At 33.6% G+C, this 17,495-nt stretch overlaps 2 protein-coding genes and 1 long non-coding RNA gene across 4 annotated transcripts; 2 read left to right on the top strand and 1 right to left on the bottom strand.

Moving 5' to 3' along the window:
- The first annotated feature begins 2,401 nt into the window (after window positions 1-2,401).
- On the top strand, window positions 2,402-2,873 carry LOC111892924 (uncharacterized). The gene is made up of 2 exons (XM_023888998.1): window positions 2,402-2,726; window positions 2,809-2,873. The coding sequence occupies exons 1-2, from the start codon at window positions 2,402-2,404 to the stop codon at window positions 2,871-2,873; spliced, it is 390 nt and encodes a 129-aa protein (XP_023744766.1).
- A 2,328-nt stretch (window positions 2,874-5,201) lies between these two features.
- LOC122195548 (uncharacterized) lies at window positions 5,202-8,241 on the bottom strand. Of its 2 annotated transcripts, XR_008225561.1 has the most exons (7): window positions 7,856-8,241; window positions 7,338-7,733; window positions 7,013-7,258; window positions 6,724-6,918; window positions 6,422-6,513; window positions 6,124-6,259; window positions 5,202-5,390 (listed from the first exon to the last, which is right to left on the bottom strand). It is a non-coding gene; the product is annotated as an uncharacterized LOC122195548 (long non-coding RNA). The 2 variants fall into 2 exon arrangements; XR_008225560.1 differs by having other exon boundaries at window positions 7,013-7,733.
- Window positions 8,242-12,939: 4,698 nt separating this feature from the next.
- Window positions 12,940-14,651, top strand: LOC111892937 (protein MIZU-KUSSEI 1). The gene is made up of 2 exons (XM_023889010.3): window positions 12,940-13,787; window positions 13,875-14,651. The coding sequence occupies exons 1-2, from the start codon at window positions 13,512-13,514 to the stop codon at window positions 14,484-14,486; spliced, it is 888 nt and encodes a 295-aa protein (XP_023744778.1). The 5' UTR covers window positions 12,940-13,511; the 3' UTR covers window positions 14,487-14,651.
- The last annotated feature ends 2,844 nt before the right edge of the window (window positions 14,652-17,495 follow it).

Genomic DNA, 17,495 nt, shown 5'->3' with positions numbered 1-17,495 from the left:
GATTTAGGGTTAGCATTAACCTTATACAAATCAGCAACACCTGAATATAGTAGGTCTAAAGGTTGGAAACATAGTAAAGGGGAATCGTCTTGTAGTAGAAATCTTAACTTGGATTGGGAAGGTGGTGAAAAAAAACGGCAAGTTGTGAAGTTGATAAAGGTAAGGATGTTGAGCCAATGCATCCTGAATTTGTTGTAGTTGATGCAGAAAAAGAGTTAAACAAAGAGATTGATGTGAATGAAGAACTTGACATGAACAAATCCTATGGTGAGGGTGTAGAAGGATTTGTAGATGAAGGGTATAGAGTTGTCATGGATAATGATCCTCAAGGAGTCAATGAAGTTTCAACTAATATCAACATAGATGATGAGTTAATGAGAAACTTTCAACCTTTTGAAGGGTTTGAAGACCAAGATAGCATCCCATTTAATGGGTTTGAAGCCCAAGATAATATTCCTTTTAATGATGAGTGGAGACAAGAGGAGCCTGATGACATTGAGTTTGAGAATCAAAACAGTGAATATGAAGATAGTAACTTTATGATTGATGAGGACAACATAATTGAAGATGTTGAAGTTGACATGGAGGATTTCAATCTAAATACTGATACAGAAGCAGAATTCAATGGATGTCAATGTTTCAGTGGTCAAAGAAATGAAGATAGTGATGAAGAAGAGGATATGGAGGTAATTGATAATGACGAGTAGGATTCACTAAGTGATGACTCATAGGACAACAGGAAAAGAAGAGAAATGATCAAAGAGTTGGGGAAACAAACATTATGTTCTGTTGGTGAGGTGCACAAGGTAGCTTTCCATATTGGGCAAAAATATAAAGCCAAGAAAGAATTGAAAGATAAAGTCGACATGCATGATTTAGAGACAAGGAGGAATATCTCATGTACAAAAAATGAAAATAGTAGATTAATAGCTGTTTATGATGGAACTGTAGTTGTAAATGCAAGTGGGGTAAGTGGACCTACCTTTGGGAAAAAGGTAAAGGGTAAAGATGTAAACTCAGATAAAGTTAAATGCACATGGAAACTTCATGCATCTAGGTCAGGTGAACAAGACTATTAGTTTATTAAGACCTATAATCAGAAACACATCGGCCTCCAAACACGAAAAATCAGATCTTGCACAGCAACATTTCTTTCCAAACGTATTATGGATCAGATTGAAGCTAATACTGGACTGCCTGTTCGTTCCCTACAAGAGCAACTCCAATCAAGATATGGAGTTAGTATTTCAGAAGTGAACGCATTTAGGGCAAAAACATTAGCCACCAAAAATATTGCAGGAGATTATGTAAAGCAATATGCAGCTTTGAGAGAGTATGTACTAGAGCTACAAAAGACAAACGAAGGTACAACTGTAAAGATTGATGTGGTTTCTGAACCTGTGGTTTCATCCCCAACCAGGCAATTCAAAAGGATATATGTGTGCTTAGGTCCTTTAAAGAAAGGATTTAAGGTAGGTGTGAGAGAATTTTTAGGCTAAGATGGAGCCTTCATGAAGGGACCTTTCCCAGGTCAAATACTAAGTGCAGTTGGTGTTGATTCCAACAATGGAACCTACCCATTGACATATGTTGTTGTTGAAAGTGAAAACACCTCAAGTTGGAAATGGTTTCTTCAGTGTCTTGCAGAAGATCTTGACTTGTATTCAAATTCCAACTTCACCTTTATCAGTGATAGACAGAAGGTACAATAGTTACATTTAATATTGCATACTAGGTTTCATTACAGACTAATGCTAATTACTTATTTTGTTTTGGTGAAAATAGGGTCTTCTACCAGCCATAGAACAATTGTTTCCTAATACAAAACACAGGTGTTGTATTAGACACATATACCAAAACATGAGGAAGTTATTTAAGACTACAGAGTACAAGGAGTATTTTTGGAGGTGTGCTACAAACCACCATGATACCAAAGTTTGAAGCTGTAATGGTAGAGCTAAGGAATTATGACATAGAAGTATATCAGTGGATCTTGAAAATCCCTCCATATCATTGGGCTAGAAGTCATTTTTCAGGTATTTTCTCAATTTGTTGTCTTATTTTTTTTCTTATAGTATAGATATACACTAACTGTTATTTTCTTAATGAACTACTAGGAAGGGCAATTTCAAACATGTTATTGAATAACCTTTGTGAAGTGTTCAATAGCAAACTTGTTAAAGGAAGAGACAAACCCATTATCAGCTGTTTGGAGTTTATCAGAGAGTACCTTATGAAGAGAGTATGCAATGTGATGAAGGTGTTAAACAAGTGTCAAGGTCCACTAACTCCAACTGGTACTGGGATTTTGGAAGCAAACACAACACTTGCTAGTAAGTATCATGCATGATAGAATGGGGGACAAAAGTATCAGGTTAAAGGTCCATGGAATGATCAGTATATGGTGGACATGGAGAAAAGGGAGTGTAGTTGTAGAAAGTGGGAGCTTACTGGAATTCCTTGCAAGCATGCAATTGCAAGCCTAAATGAAATGGTAGATAATAATGAAAAGGTGGGAGAACTATACACCTATGTCCATAAGGTGTATTGGCTTGATACATGGAAAGAGATGTACTCCTTCAAGGTGGAGCCTATCAAAATTAGATCCATGTGGCCTAAGAGTGACTGCCCAACAACTCTTGTACCTCCACCACACAACAAAGCTATAGGCAGGCCAACAAAGAAAAGGAGGATTACAACAAAGGAAATGATTGAAATCCAGCAATGTAAGAGGCAAGCAAACAGTTAAAGTCAAAATTATAATGAAACTCAATCATTAAGCATGAAGTTTTTGACTGTGATATGTAGTAACTGTTAGCAAAAGGGTCACAATGCCAGGACCTGCAAGGACAAAGATGGGAATTGATGTTTAAGTACTTAAGTTGTTTATGTTTGTGAAGACTTGCTAATGCACTTTAGTTGGTACTTTGATGCCTTTTTTTGGTTACATTTTGATAACGTTCTTTGATGCCCTTTTATGGAACAATGTACTCAAATGTTTTGGTAATGTACTTTAATGCCCTTTGTTGGTAATGCTTGTGTTTTGGCATTAATCTGTTATGGTGCCCTTTTGGTAATGTAGTTTGTTATTGGTTTATTTTGTATTGTCAAAGCATGAAGATGTTATGGCAATGCACTTAATATATGCATATAAAACCATTACAATTGCATATTCAAGCGTAGAGAAAAACCATTACACTTGCATATCATGTCAAGATCAAATCTTTATAATTTCATATTCATAAAAAGATAAAACCATTACACTTCCCATTGTCATAAAAGCATTACATATCCAATGATCCAAAAGACAACACTTACAACATATATAAACCACAATTAAACCTTCTAGCACCAAAAGACAACATTTTCAAGTGGTTATTACCAACAAAAAAGCCCTAAACTCTAATTCCTAATTCCAAAACAGCACAAACAACAGAAACAAGACCCACGAGGCAAGTAAACACATCTTCAGCTGACCCACTTCAACCTCATACCTATTCATTGTTCTCAACAGTCCTGGTATGATAACAGTTGATCTTTGACACATAGGGGATCGACCCACCCAAAAATCCACATCTGGATCCCTACAAGAATACATTAAAGTAGAAGAGTTATTGCATAACTACCGAAATATCATAACCTAATATGAGTTTGCTTACCATTTTAGGGCATGCATATAAACAACGACCAGGGTTTCGTGAGGTCCATGCGGTTCGCACAACAACAACATTCCCACAGAAGCAAAGCACCATTTTTGAAGCTCGTAGCAGTAGAAGTAGATGAGAGAAGAAGAAGAAGATCTTTGTTACTACTTCTCTGTAAATCAAAATGAAGAAGGGGATTAGAGTATGTATATAAAGTAGAAATATGATATTATTTAAAATAAGGACCTAAAATGACCAAAATGCCCTCACATGGAGGGCACATGATGGCATTAACGGCTCCAAACAAACGGATAATGAAAAAATGGACTAAAAACCCATGAAAACCTTGATTTTGGACCTTTGGTGCAAGCTGGAAACTTTTCAGACCCTATCCAAAGGTTTTGGCAAACCACAAGGACCAAATTTGCAGTTCTGTCATTTTTTTTTAATTATGGTGAAAAAAATTTAGAAATAAGTTTATTGATTAAATACATTTCTACTATTTAGGTAAATAAAATCAATTAATTAGATAACATCCTATGATTTCCCATGATTGTAGGAATTAATTAATTATCCATATTTAATTACATTGTAAAATTCCTTTTATATTCCTTGTTGCCCTAATAGAATGATTGGTCCACAATTGTTCACGTCTTTTTAACTTTTTCGGTGTGCTTATTTGTTCCTCACTCTCTCTCTCTCTCTCTCTCTCTATATATATATATATATATATATATATATATATATATATATATATATATATATATATATATATATATACCCTTAAGTGATTTATTTAATTATTTATTTTTTCCTAAATTCCTATTGGTGCATTCATGCACACAATAGTTGTCAAAAACATTTGAACCTATCTCTCTCTCTCTCTCTCTCTATATATATATATATATATATATATATATATATATATATATATATATATATATATATATATATATATATATATATATATATATATATATATGGGTGAGATCGGTTGAGAACTCATAGTCTCCCGAGAACCCGAGAACTAAAAGTGGAGTGTTGGATCAAAAGTAATTCATTAAAGACATGATCGTCATCTTACCAATCTTGTTTAATGTTTATTTTTTTGTGTTATTTAATATATTAATATAAATGTCTAAAAATTTACATCATAAATCAAATTTTCAGATTTTTTTAACTATAGTATTTTTCGTTTTTTTTTCTTAAAGAAAATGCAGATTTTTTATTTTTTTTATAGAAAACATGAACTTTTGAATAAAAAATTGAAAAAAAATACTTTTTAAAAAAACAACAATTTTTTCAAAAAACTGTAATTTAAAAAAAAAAAACTGCATTTAAAAAAAAAACTACATTTCTAAATAAAAAATACGATCTTTTCAAAAAAAATACAAGTTTTTAAAGAAAGTTACATTTTTTCAAAAAAAAAAACTGCAATTTTTTCAAAAAAAAACTGCATTGTTTTTAAAAAGTAAACTTTAAGGTGCATATAAGCATTTTTTTTCAAACGCATATATGTATATTTCTTATACTATAATCTTCGTAAGTTATCAAAAAAATCTCATTTTTATTAATTAATCTATAAACATAATAATACAAGTATTTTATTCAATACAAAATAAAACATAAAAAATAAAAAATACTACAAATTTCAAATTGTTTTCATATCTCCGTGTCAATATTTATTTATTTTCTTCAATTTATCATTTTTCACCTCTTCAATATTCACCAGAATTTCTTCCAAATCTACAAGAAAATTAAAAAAAAATGATTGATGCAAAAACACTAACAAAAATACATATGTGATTTTAATGTGATTAACAAATGAATCACATGCGATTCACATATGACTCACATGTGATTCCCGTATGAATTACATTTACATATGACATCATATGTAAATGTGATTCACATATGTATCACATGTGATTCGCATGTAAATCTTATGTGATTCACATGTGAATCATATATGATTCACATGTGAATCAAATATGATTTACATGTGAATCACATGTGAATTATATGTGCATCAAATGTGATTTACATGTGAATCAAATGTGATTAATATGTGAATTACATGTGATTTTCATGTGATTAACATATGAATGTGTGTATATATGTAATATGTAATTCACTTGTGATTTACATGTGAATCACATATCATTCATATATGATTTACGTGTTATTAATATGTGAATCACATGAGATTTAGATGTGAATCACTTATAATCTACATGTGAATCACATGTAATTCACATGCAAATATATGAATCACATCCAAATTAATACAATGGATATTATATACGACAAAATAATTTATTTTGGATAATACTGTAACAAGTTGTTACTAGATAACTAATTATTGAGATATATGTAAAAATTCCTAACTATCCCTATCTTTTAGCAAATGATTATACTTATTTTTAAAATGCACATCCAAAAACTATCTAGGACCCATGTCATAAATAAAAGAACAAACCTTAATAGATGCAACGCATAAATATGGAGGGCTGACTCTTGAGTTTTCAGGGAAGCAGGTTGAATGCTGAAAACAATAGACTACCAGGTATATTTTTTATCCCAAGATGGATAGAAATTGAAGCTTTTTGTCCCACCTAAAAAGTGGGACAAAAAATATGTTCTCAAAATTATTATACTTTAAGAAATATATGTAATTATAGCAATGCATTTTTTATTAATTAATTAACAAATGGAAGTAGGATGCTATAAATATAATAAACAAATTGACAAAAGTAGAAAATACAAATGATAAGAACCTAAAATTGGCAGGGGAGAAAACTCCAATCTAGTCATCATTTGATGGGTTCAAATTGCTGATGTACATATTCACCCATTCAGAATTTTGGCCCTTGAAATACAAAATAACCAGCATAGATATGTGAGAATGATTAGGAAAATTCAAATATATCACTTCATTATCCTCAAAAAATTTCATTGTTATAACAAAATAGAATATGATTATTTTAATTATATCGTAATAACATGAATATGGGGAACTTTGGAGTCACATCGACTCATGATCCATTTAACAGATGAAACAAGATACAAATCCACTTACATAATAGTTGATTGATACAACCGAATCTGTGTACAACTTCATTTGGATACCCAAAGCTTTCAACTCTAATAAACCATCAGCTTCTAAAGTAATTAAACTCCATCTACATTGTCATCCACACATGATTATAATGGATTCTTGTTCACATCTTTGTAGAGCAAATAGTGTGTGGGAATTTTACCAAGTGCAGCATACCTGAACAAAAGATTCAAAAATTATAATGCAATTAATTTGTTTAATGCACACAAAAGATATGATCTAATTCAATAATGCTCATCAAGTCTCTTACCATTGAGGCACAAATGGAGCCATCTAAATTGAATCCCAAATCAAGATATATGATAAAAAGATATATGTGGTTTAAGATTTCGGATCATAATGTAAAAAAGAAGCACATGTTGATTCGAATGAAACCAATTATTAAGCAGGTGCAGAGAAATCCAATTACAACAACAACATTTGGATTAACAGGAGCACGACCTTTCCACCAACCAGTACTCAGTATCCATGTGTACATGATTGAATGCCCATTTTCCTACCATATTTGATCTCTGATCAACTAATAACTCTTATCATTTTTGCCTCTATTATGTAAACCTAAAGAGAAACATTACCTCGAGCAGGTGATCTAAGAAGAAGTGGGATAAAGAAGCTGCTGATATGAGCAAGAAACATTGGTTCAAGGTAAGGGGGATCTGCACTAAAGCATCAGAAACAGTGAAAATATTGTAAGAGCTCGTTGAATTTTAGGGCACAAAAACATTTGGAACTAGACTAATGTAATATATGATGAAAACAATAATCGAAAAAGTGAAAATGAGAATGCAAGTTAGAGCAAATGTCACTTGATGTATTCCAATTTTCGCAAAAGAATGATCTCCATGTGATGTCACTTCTTCTGAGCTCAAAAGAACCCAAAACCCTCTGTGGCATTTCATCGAACAGGTGGTGAGCGGAACAAGAAGATCTCCACTCTCGCGAAAATAAGTGGTTTTGATTCAAAGAGTATTCTGTGTCAAACAACATTGGAAGAATAGAATTAAATTGAAGTAAATCAGATTAGCAACATTTCAATGTAACAGATCGAGGTTATGAAAACAGATTCAATCATGAAGCGATTGATGATACTTACTTGATAATCGATACATAGGTGGCAACCGTGGAGGTTGGAGCCATATGTGACGGTGTTTGTGTAGTTTATGGCGGTCAAAGGTACGATTGGAAAAGAAGGCATTGGCGATATAAGATCCTCGCTAGATAGAGGTGATCCACAAATGCGATTCAACGGTTTATTGTTGCAATTTAACATAAAAATGAATGAAGTAGATCTCTTGGATCGTGTATTTGACGTCGTTGATATGTCAAACGAGGACCATGGATTGGTAGTCGTTGTTTGTCAGAACAGATAGAGATGGAGGATGGAAGGAGGAAGAAGGCGGTAGATGGAATGGATCGTCGATCCTTAGTCTATGCGTCGAATTCGATCCTCAATGTGGCGGTATCCTTGGCGGAAATCTATGGCGGAAAGATCGCATGGAGAGATATTCATAAGAAGGAGGCGGATGATGGAGTCGTGAAGAACCTGAGAGATGAGAGAGAAAGTGAGAAACACGTGTTTGTGTGTGTGGATTTTTTAAATGTGTTAAATTGATTATTATGATTGATATTTTTAATTCCTAATTTACCCTTGTAAATATTTATAAAATGTCTAAGATACCATCGAAACAAGTGATAATTACAATTACACCATGATCAATCTAAGTCATTCAAGATTTTGATCTAACGCTCCACCATTAGTTCTCAGGTTCTCGGGAAACTTTGAGTTCTCAAATGATCATCTCTCTCTCTCTCTCTCTCTCTCTCTATATATATATATATATATATATATATATATATATATATATATATATATATAGGCTTAAGAAATATATGGTTCTTAGGTATGTATCCTTATATATAGAACTCTCAAAACTACGTAGTTTTAATTAAAACATATCTAAATCAGTTAACATCTTTACACTAATTTCTATCCTAAAACGAAGCATATGTATTTTTTTCGTTGCACAAAGAACCCTAAAACAAAAATGGCAAGACTAAAACATATGATCGTTGTATTCTTTTTTTTTTTTTTTTTTACGCGATAGTGGTGGAATTAAAAAAGAAAATGAGCTTCGTGATCAATCCATCAATAAATGCTTTGGGATGTGTTTCCCATGATTAGGATAAAACGTTTAGGGATAATGACTTGAAAGGGTAACGAACTTTTGACTTTTGTCATATTTAGTCACTAAACTTTTTTTCGTTATCTATTTGCCATTGAACTATTGAAACTGTTCACATTTTACCCTTATGACCGGCTGTTGCCGGTCATAAGGGTAAAATGTGAACAGTTTCAATAGTTCAATGACAAATAGATAACGAAAAAAAGTTTAGTGACTAAATATGAATAAAATCGAAAGTTCGTTTCCCTCTAAAAAGTTCAATGACTAAATGTGAACAAACCTCCTCTTGTATTATGTTTTAACAAATTATTTATTTTTGTTAAATTGTAACAACATTTGTTGATGAAGAAATCTATGAAATAAAAAAAAAAACAAAACAAAACCCTGAAAATATATTTAAAAAAAAACAAAAAACCAAAACCAAAATAAAAAACCAATGGTTTGACATTATCCAAAATAAAAAATCAAAATTTCCAATCTGATTTTGATTTTACAAAAAAATGAACCATTCTCACTGATGTGAATTATGACCATTGGTTTGACATGCGAAATTTGTGACATCCTATGAATATGTAGTTACAACATCGTTTGAACTCGTAATTCATAGTAAGGGGTTAGAGTATCATCGCATGAATACGTAGTTACAACATCGTCTGAACTCATAATTCATCACCTACAGGTTATGGGCCTGCTGGTGTTTCCACTGGGTTGTCTAGAATAGTCCGTGGTCGCCATCTATACTCTGGTAGATGACTACATCGCCACATTGCTGGTTAAGGTTATGGTATCTCCTTTCATCCTACATCACATATTCATCGTCGTCTATTTACCTAATTATCACCACCTTTCTATCATCACCTATCTCTCATCATTTTATTTCATCACACACCAACTATTTCATCTATCCATGTTTCATCCGCAATATATTTGTAGATATAAAATAAATATACCGTTTAAATCTTTTAAAACATGTATAAAATCGTTCATCCAGCATAGACAGCAAGTATTCAAATAATATGCACACATAGCACGTAATTTATATAAAATACTTCATATCTATGTGTAAGATGAAAGTAACTATATATACCATAAAAATCCCATAAATGCTTCCTAACTTCGAACCCCAAGGTTTACTCTACTAAAGCTTCATATTCTCGGCTCTCTGAACCTAGAAGGGTCCAGATCGATCACACCAAAAAGCTCAAGATAGCTCTTCCTCTCACTCTACACACTCAAGCTCGCTAGGGTTCTCACTTATGGGAATGGTAGTCACAATTGAAGGCCATAAGTGCCTTTAAATATGGCTCGGGCCCAAAGATTTAGGGTTTCTGCCAACAGCGCAGACTCGTCGAGTCGCCTCACCGACTCGTCGAGTCCATTCATTAATCCGAGTCATCAGTCGCGACCTTACTCGACGAGTTGAGGCGTCAACTCGTCGAGTCTCTCTTCTTAACTCAAAAGAAAAATACTTAAATGATGATACCTGGAAATTCGGATGTTACATTTTGTTTTTTTATTTCATAGATTTCTTCATCAACAAATGTTGCTACAATTAAACAAAAATAAATAATTTTGCTAAAACATAATACAATAGGAAGTTTGTTCACATTTAGTCATTGAACTTTTTAGAGGGAAACGAACTTTTGATTTGTTCACATTTAGTCACTAAACTTTTTTTCATTGTCTATTTGCCACTAAACTATTGAAATTATTCACATTTTACCCTTATGACCGGTAACAGCCGGTCATAAGGGTAAAATGTGAACAGTTTCAATAGTTTAGTGGCAAATAGACAACGAAAAAAAGTTTAGTGACTAAATGTGACAAAAGTCGAAAGTTCGTTACCCTTTCAAGTCATTATCCCAAACGTTTATGCAAGTTATATTAACTTTAGAAAATGTTTGATTATTTTGTGTGGTCAAAACTTAATTAATGATTTTTTACTGTAAAAAAAATATGCGATTGAGTACTTTGATTTAAGAATTCATTTGTTTTGGTGGATATTTTTAAATAATGATTTTTTACTGTGAAAAAAGTATGATTACTTTGATTTAAGAATTCATTTGTTTTGGTGGATCATTTTTAAAAACCGATGAAAACGATTATAAAGAAGATCATTTTTATTTAAAACTACGTACTTTTGAAAGGTTCGACATCTAATATTAGATACATAACAGTCACATATTCACTTTTATATATATATATATATATATATATATATATATATATATATATATATATATATATATATATATTTCAAAGCCTTAAAGCGATGAGATGTCGTCGTTAAAATGTTAACTTATATGGTAACGACAAAATGAGCTAAACATAAGGCGACGAGGCCTATGGCGACGACATGTCGTCGCTGTGTTCTATAGCGACGACTTTGCACCCTATAGCTACGACTTTCATTGTCTCCATAAGTCTTTAATCTTGTAGTGATCCTGATCACCGAAGCATTTTTCAAATTTTTCTGGCGTAGATGTATGTTTTTCAAAGCAAATAAAATCCAAGTATTTATTTGGTTTAGGTTTAGGTTTAGGTTCTGGTTTAGGTCTTGTGTACATACTGATATTCCTTGTAGGATTTTTCGTTTATACTTTTATTTTTAATTGGTTCTGTTTCATAATGTTCCTCCGAATAGTTCCAACTTCCAACCTTATGCGCATTCCATGTTTTTCATTTCTAACCTACTTGCATATACTGATATGCCACAACACCTTGTACTTGTATCAAGTTCAGTAAGTAATTAATCAAATAAGAATTAATGATATGAAGAAATAATAAAACCAACCCTTTTATAATAACCAAAGATCTATGTAACTTTTGTGATAAACTACCAACCATTGATGTATGCTTTGTTTCTAAAAGTAGGCCTCCACCACTAGTGAATAAACAAATCATATTCTTTTGTTGGAAGAAAGCCTTGAGGAAGGCAAAAAGCACCAAACACAAAATCAAATGCCTCACTTATATTCATTAATGACTCATCCCATCATTGCAATCAACTACTACTTAATTGCTTTCTTAAACCAATCTTTGATGATTGTTGACCACAAAAGCATTAGAATTTAATACTTAAAAGAATCCATTACTCTACCCTTAATTTTCTGGCACTTCATCATAAAGCAAATTCATCATCGAACCTTTCAAACTTATATGTATCATAGTGGTAGCCTGGTCCCATCAAACATCCATTTCATTCATATAAAATTACAATCACATATACAAAATCATAATTATATATTCAATCTAGACAGTTAAAACACATAATGTATACACACGCGTTATTAGATAAAATTCACAAAACTTTTTAATGTCTTTCAAAATTACAGGGAAAGAACATGTAGAACTTTTATTATATATTGCTATCGATTTATTTAAAAAAAAAGGGGCAACGTTGTATGGAAAGAATTTTAAACCCAAAACATCAAAAACAAATCCCTTAAGTGGAGGAATTTGGGCTATAGTAACTCCTCATGCATTTAAATTACGCCGAAAACATCAGTTCGATGTACTTGAATTAGGACACATGGAATCAAGTGCATTAACTGTCACAAACACAACATCAAAGAGATAGTGGGATTGAAGGTTAGGTGTTCTTTCTATTCTAAGATCAACCTCTTTTCCTTTTGATGCAAATTCTAACCCTACAAATTTCAGAAATTGGTACAGGATTTGATTCATATGAAGGGTGGGTGGGGGTCCAATCATTCAAGTTGGTCATGCTTTTCCTAAAAGTGCTCTCGCTCACTCATCACTATGTGCATGCTTGGTTGGTCTTAATTAGTGTTCACCCAACATTTTTTCACTTTTCTGCTGCCCAAAAAGTCATAAACATGGCTGTACTTTTATTCCATAGAACAACATATGACTTTCAATGCATATCATTTAATTATAAGTCTCACAATTATTCTTCCATCAACTCCTAAGCTAATGTCTCTACTTAAATCAGGTATATAGCGGTCCGTCAGAGCTCAATGCCCAAAAACAACACAATCCCCATTGAAATCGAAATTCTCACACTGCTAAAACCATGTAGTGGTAAACCGTATGCTTACACTTAGATTTGAATCCTTGATCATTCATAAAGGAGGCAAGGAAGAAATGCTGAAAGTGCATATTATGAAGCCGAATATGAAAGGGGATTATGAAAATAACTTCAAATTTAAGCATGAATGGTATATGTGAAAAGTGAAACTAGAAGACATATGCATAGTAATAAACTTTTCACCATCATAAAGGATCAATCAGTCACTCATGGTTGGCTACCTTCCACAAATCACAAACATATATGGACCCCTTAACCTCCCCCTCATGTCCAACGTACAATTATTCTTCTTCATTGTCGTCTTTTCTTTACACGTAATTTGTTTTTCATCGTTCTTTAGAATTGCTTATCGTTCTTGATTATGAAGTCGCGTAGGCCCTTTTTTCCATTCATTCTTTAATTTAGACCTCTGTCTACTCCTTCATTTAGCTAAGAATCTATATATAGTGAGTTCTCTAGCCTCTACGTAGCACCACCTACACTACTTACTCTCTCATTTCACATTTTGGTTTAAAATGAGGACGATGATAGATTTGGGAAGGGAAAGAGGACCTATAGGAGTTCATATAATTACATCAGCCACCGCCGTTGACTGCAGCAGCAGGGAGGTTGGACTACGGCGATCTTTAAGATCCCTGCTTGACTGCATCGTCCCCGCTTGTTGTGCTGCTGGTTTTGAACCTCATTCTGAGTCTGCCAACTTTTCTCCAGAAGCTACTTCTTCTTCTTCGCCTTTCTCAAGCGATACTGATTCGCCATCATCATCATCATCATCATCGTCATTAACCGTTGTAAGAAATTACAATATATTTTTGCCATCCTAAATCTTTTGTTAGGTTGATAATGTAAATTAATTGCTCTTTGTGTAATTTTTGTAGACTCGCTCATTGTCATCATCCTCGACCATTGTTAAAGGTACATTCTTTGGGCAGAGAAATGGGCGCGTTAGCTTTTGTATCCAGGACGACAACCACCACCACCACCGGCGGACCCCGTCAAGGAGAATGTCGACAACCGCCACCGCCACCACCATGTCATCATTCTCACAACCTCTTCTCCTTTTGGAATTCGCTATTCCCACGTCTTATTTAGCAAAAGAGATGCAGCATGGTCTCCTCCGCATTGCTCTGGTGGAGGAAGAAAATAGTCACCGCCAACAACCGCCAATAATATTTGACGTGCCGGTCTGGTCTATGTACTGTAATGGTCGGAAAGTTGGTTATGCCACCAGACGTAAGATGACAGCTGCCGATATGGCTATTCTTACACGTATGCAATCTGTGTCGGCCGGAGCAGGGGTTTTGCCACCGGAAAACGACCATGGGAGTGACGGGTTCATGTACCTCCGAGCCAGCTTTCGAAGAATCATTGGATCACCAAACTCAGAGTCGTTTCACATGAAAAACCCTGAACATGATGAACGTTCATTCTCTAATAGCCAAAGTGGTGGACAAGAGCTCAGTATTTTTCTTCTCAGATCATCTTCTTGACCAAAATATATTTGCTACATCGAGTGAGTGTTTATGTTATATGTATATGTGTGTATGTGTGTGTATACATATGCATCGAGTTAGACTATCTGCTTATGGCGCCGTTAAGCTATTCTGTAAAGATTTTCCTATGTTAAGCATTTTCTACTCCTATGATTTTTGATACGTATGAAGATAACAAAGCCGATGGGAAGAAAACATATATAATACATATGAAAACCTATTATGACTATGACTCAAAAAGAAAAGTTCAATTGTAGAGATAAATCTATCAGAAATACCATAGACCTTGGGAGCTAGAGTTAGGAATGGAGCCAGCCACACGTTTAATCTGGTTCCTACTTTGCCCCAAGGTAGAGTCTCATTCAATCAAATCAGTTCCCCATGACACAGGGAATAAAGGAACATTTAGCTACACGAGTGAGTGTTGTCAATTCACCTTTTCATTTTTCATTCATAAATCTTTCAAATAATTTTTTGTTAGAAATTTTTGTTGTGGAGTACTACAAATTCGGCAGGGAGTACTGGTTTTCTTGCATGCTCGGATTATTCATAAGGATTTATGAGGTAGACATGAAAGGGACATGCACATGCAGATGTGATCAATTTGTGGGTATTCATGTAAGCTAGTAGAGTCAACAGTATTATAGCACAACGAGATCTCCACCAATATAGCTTCTATCTGTGATTATAAGGAGCCACAGTCAGCTTGAAGCGTTGTTGAATGTTTGGATACCCGGATAACAAGGTTGGAAGAAAATGGATTATGTATCTATATAGTTAAGACAAAATATTTATGGTGCAATTTCACAGATGAGCAAAATAATAAAAGAGTAGAAGTATGTATCATTGAGCAAGTTCTACACACAAAGAAGTTTGAAGTACTTCGGTTCTACCTAGGGATGAAAGTGGGTCCAAACCCGGACCCGAACCCGGAAAACCCGGAACCGGTTAATGAGATTTTTTAAAACCGGAAACCGGACCGGTATATACGAACCGGTTTCGGGTACGGTACCGTGTAAAATGGGTCTAGAACCGAAACACCCGAAAACATCAAAGTCGTAGGTTGGAACCGGATAAAGTGAGTTTAGAACCGAAAAACCCAGAAAAACTAAAATATTTTTGTAATTACTTACTACTTAGTAGGTTAAACTTTGAAAATTTTCATATTGATATCCCGACTTTGGGGGACTGTAACTAATTGAATATGAAACCAAAATTAATAAAGTTATAGTCTAAAATCATGTATAAACTCTAAAATACACTTTTGAAAAAATCGCATGTCAATCCGACTTTAAACGAATAAGATATGCATGTGTTAACATTTTCACAGAATACAAAGTACAAAAACAAATAGCTGAAAAGTTGAAAATTTTCAGTTTTGATATCCCGACTTCGGAGGACTGTAAATCATTGAATATTAAACCAAAAATGACAAAATTATAGTCTAAACTCATGTATAAAATGTAAACTACAAGTTGGAAAAAACCACATGTCAATCCGACTTCAAACAAATTAAATATGCATGTTTTAAAACTTTCACCGAATACAAAAAACTAAAAAACTAAAAACTTTCAGCTTTGATATCTCGACTGTAAGTCAATAAATATAAAACTAAAAATGACAAATTTATAGTCTAAAATTATGTACAGACTCTAAACTACATGTTGGAAAAACCCTGATATCAATCGGAGTTGAAACGAATGAGATATGAATCTTTTAAACGGTTCACAAAAACCGGTTCCGACCCTAAAAATGGTTCTGGTTCCTAACGTTGGTTCCGGTTTTTAGACCGGGTTTACCCGGACCCGATGGACCCAAACCCGGATTACCCGGAACCCAGATAAAGACAATTTTTAAACCCGGAACCGATTCTATATATTTCGGTTCCGATTCGGTTTTCCGATTCTAACTCTCATCCCTAGTTCTACCATCCATAATGAAGGAGGTGTTGAAGATGATGTTACCAACCACACGGAAAGATGAGATGGTTAAAGTGGAGGACATGTTGTGACTCCTCACAAGGGTCGGATTGGCTGTCATTAGGATCCCAATGTTAGATCACAAGGCAAGAAAGATCTAACCAGAAAAACAAGTGTAAGAGGTTTAGATGCTTTATACCTTAGTGCAATTTTGATGTAGTAGTGTTGAAATGCACATAGACGTAAGAAACAAAAGAGCTCATCCCCGATAGTATCTATAAGTAAACCAAAATAGCTCATCCCCAATAGTATCCATAAGCAAGTAAAGTCTCCACCAATGATCAAGTGTTAGCTCCAATTGGGATGAACACAACTAGGGTTTCGATCTCACAAGAGAACAAATTCTATCAAAATCTTAGATATGTCAAAGTATAACATCCAAACTTAAACAGGTTAAATGGTACATTTTATATAAATGAGAATGCTAGGATCCCAAAGAGATTTGACCCTCCTCCTTGGGTCGTGCCTTGGGAGTGGCACCATTCCTAGCCATGTGTAACATCCGGTTTTAGGAAATTTCTTATTTCAGATTGGCGGATTTTAATTTAGTCAAGAGTAAGTATCGGGATTCAAAAAGATAAAGTTTCGACCTTATTAGATGTTGATAATATTGGTTGAAATGATTTAAGCTACTAGATTTTGTATTGGAGCCACAAAGGGCTAAAATGGGAAAAAAATGTTATTATGGACTTTCTGCATGTATTAATAAATTAAGTTCAATATGCTTTATTTCAAAAGTAATTTGATAGAAATGTGAGGCTTGTCAATACCTTCGAAACACATTTCTTCGAAAATATTTGGTAATAATATTATCACATTATTGGGAACAAATTCCGCATTATAATTATTTGAAAAACATACTCCGAAATGAAATAAGCATAATCACATCGGTCTTTTCTGGCCGTGAAATTAAGGATGTCACAGGAACTCATCTCAAATCATATGTGAATCACCCCAATCAAGCACATGAGCTCTAAGAATCAACGTACTTCCTTATTCCATATATAAGTTTTTAAAGTGTTAATAA

This window comes from Lactuca sativa, chromosome 8 (genome assembly GCF_002870075.4).
Source record: "Lactuca sativa cultivar Salinas chromosome 8, Lsat_Salinas_v11, whole genome shotgun sequence".
NCBI classification, from domain to species: domain Eukaryota; kingdom Viridiplantae; phylum Streptophyta; class Magnoliopsida; order Asterales; family Asteraceae; genus Lactuca; species Lactuca sativa.
Note: the sequence above shows the minus strand (reverse complement) of the source record. Positions and strands in the feature narration are given on the sequence as shown.

Excerpts from the sequence above, each read along its gene's own strand:
- LOC111892924 (XM_023888998.1), top strand. The coding sequence starts at position 2,402 with ATGGTGGACATGGAGAAAAGGGAGTGTAGTTGTAGAAAGTGGGAGCTT. Across the intron at positions 2,727-2,808 it reads AATGATTGAAATCCAGCAAT|TAACTGTTAGCAAAAGGGTC; the intron begins GTAAGAGGCAAG and ends TGTGATATGTAG.
- LOC111892937 (XM_023889010.3), top strand. The coding sequence starts at position 13,512 with ATGAGGACGATGATAGATTTGGGAAGGGAAAGAGGACCTATAGGAGTT. Across the intron at positions 13,788-13,874 it reads CATCATCGTCATTAACCGTT|ACTCGCTCATTGTCATCATC; the intron begins GTAAGAAATTAC and ends TAATTTTTGTAG.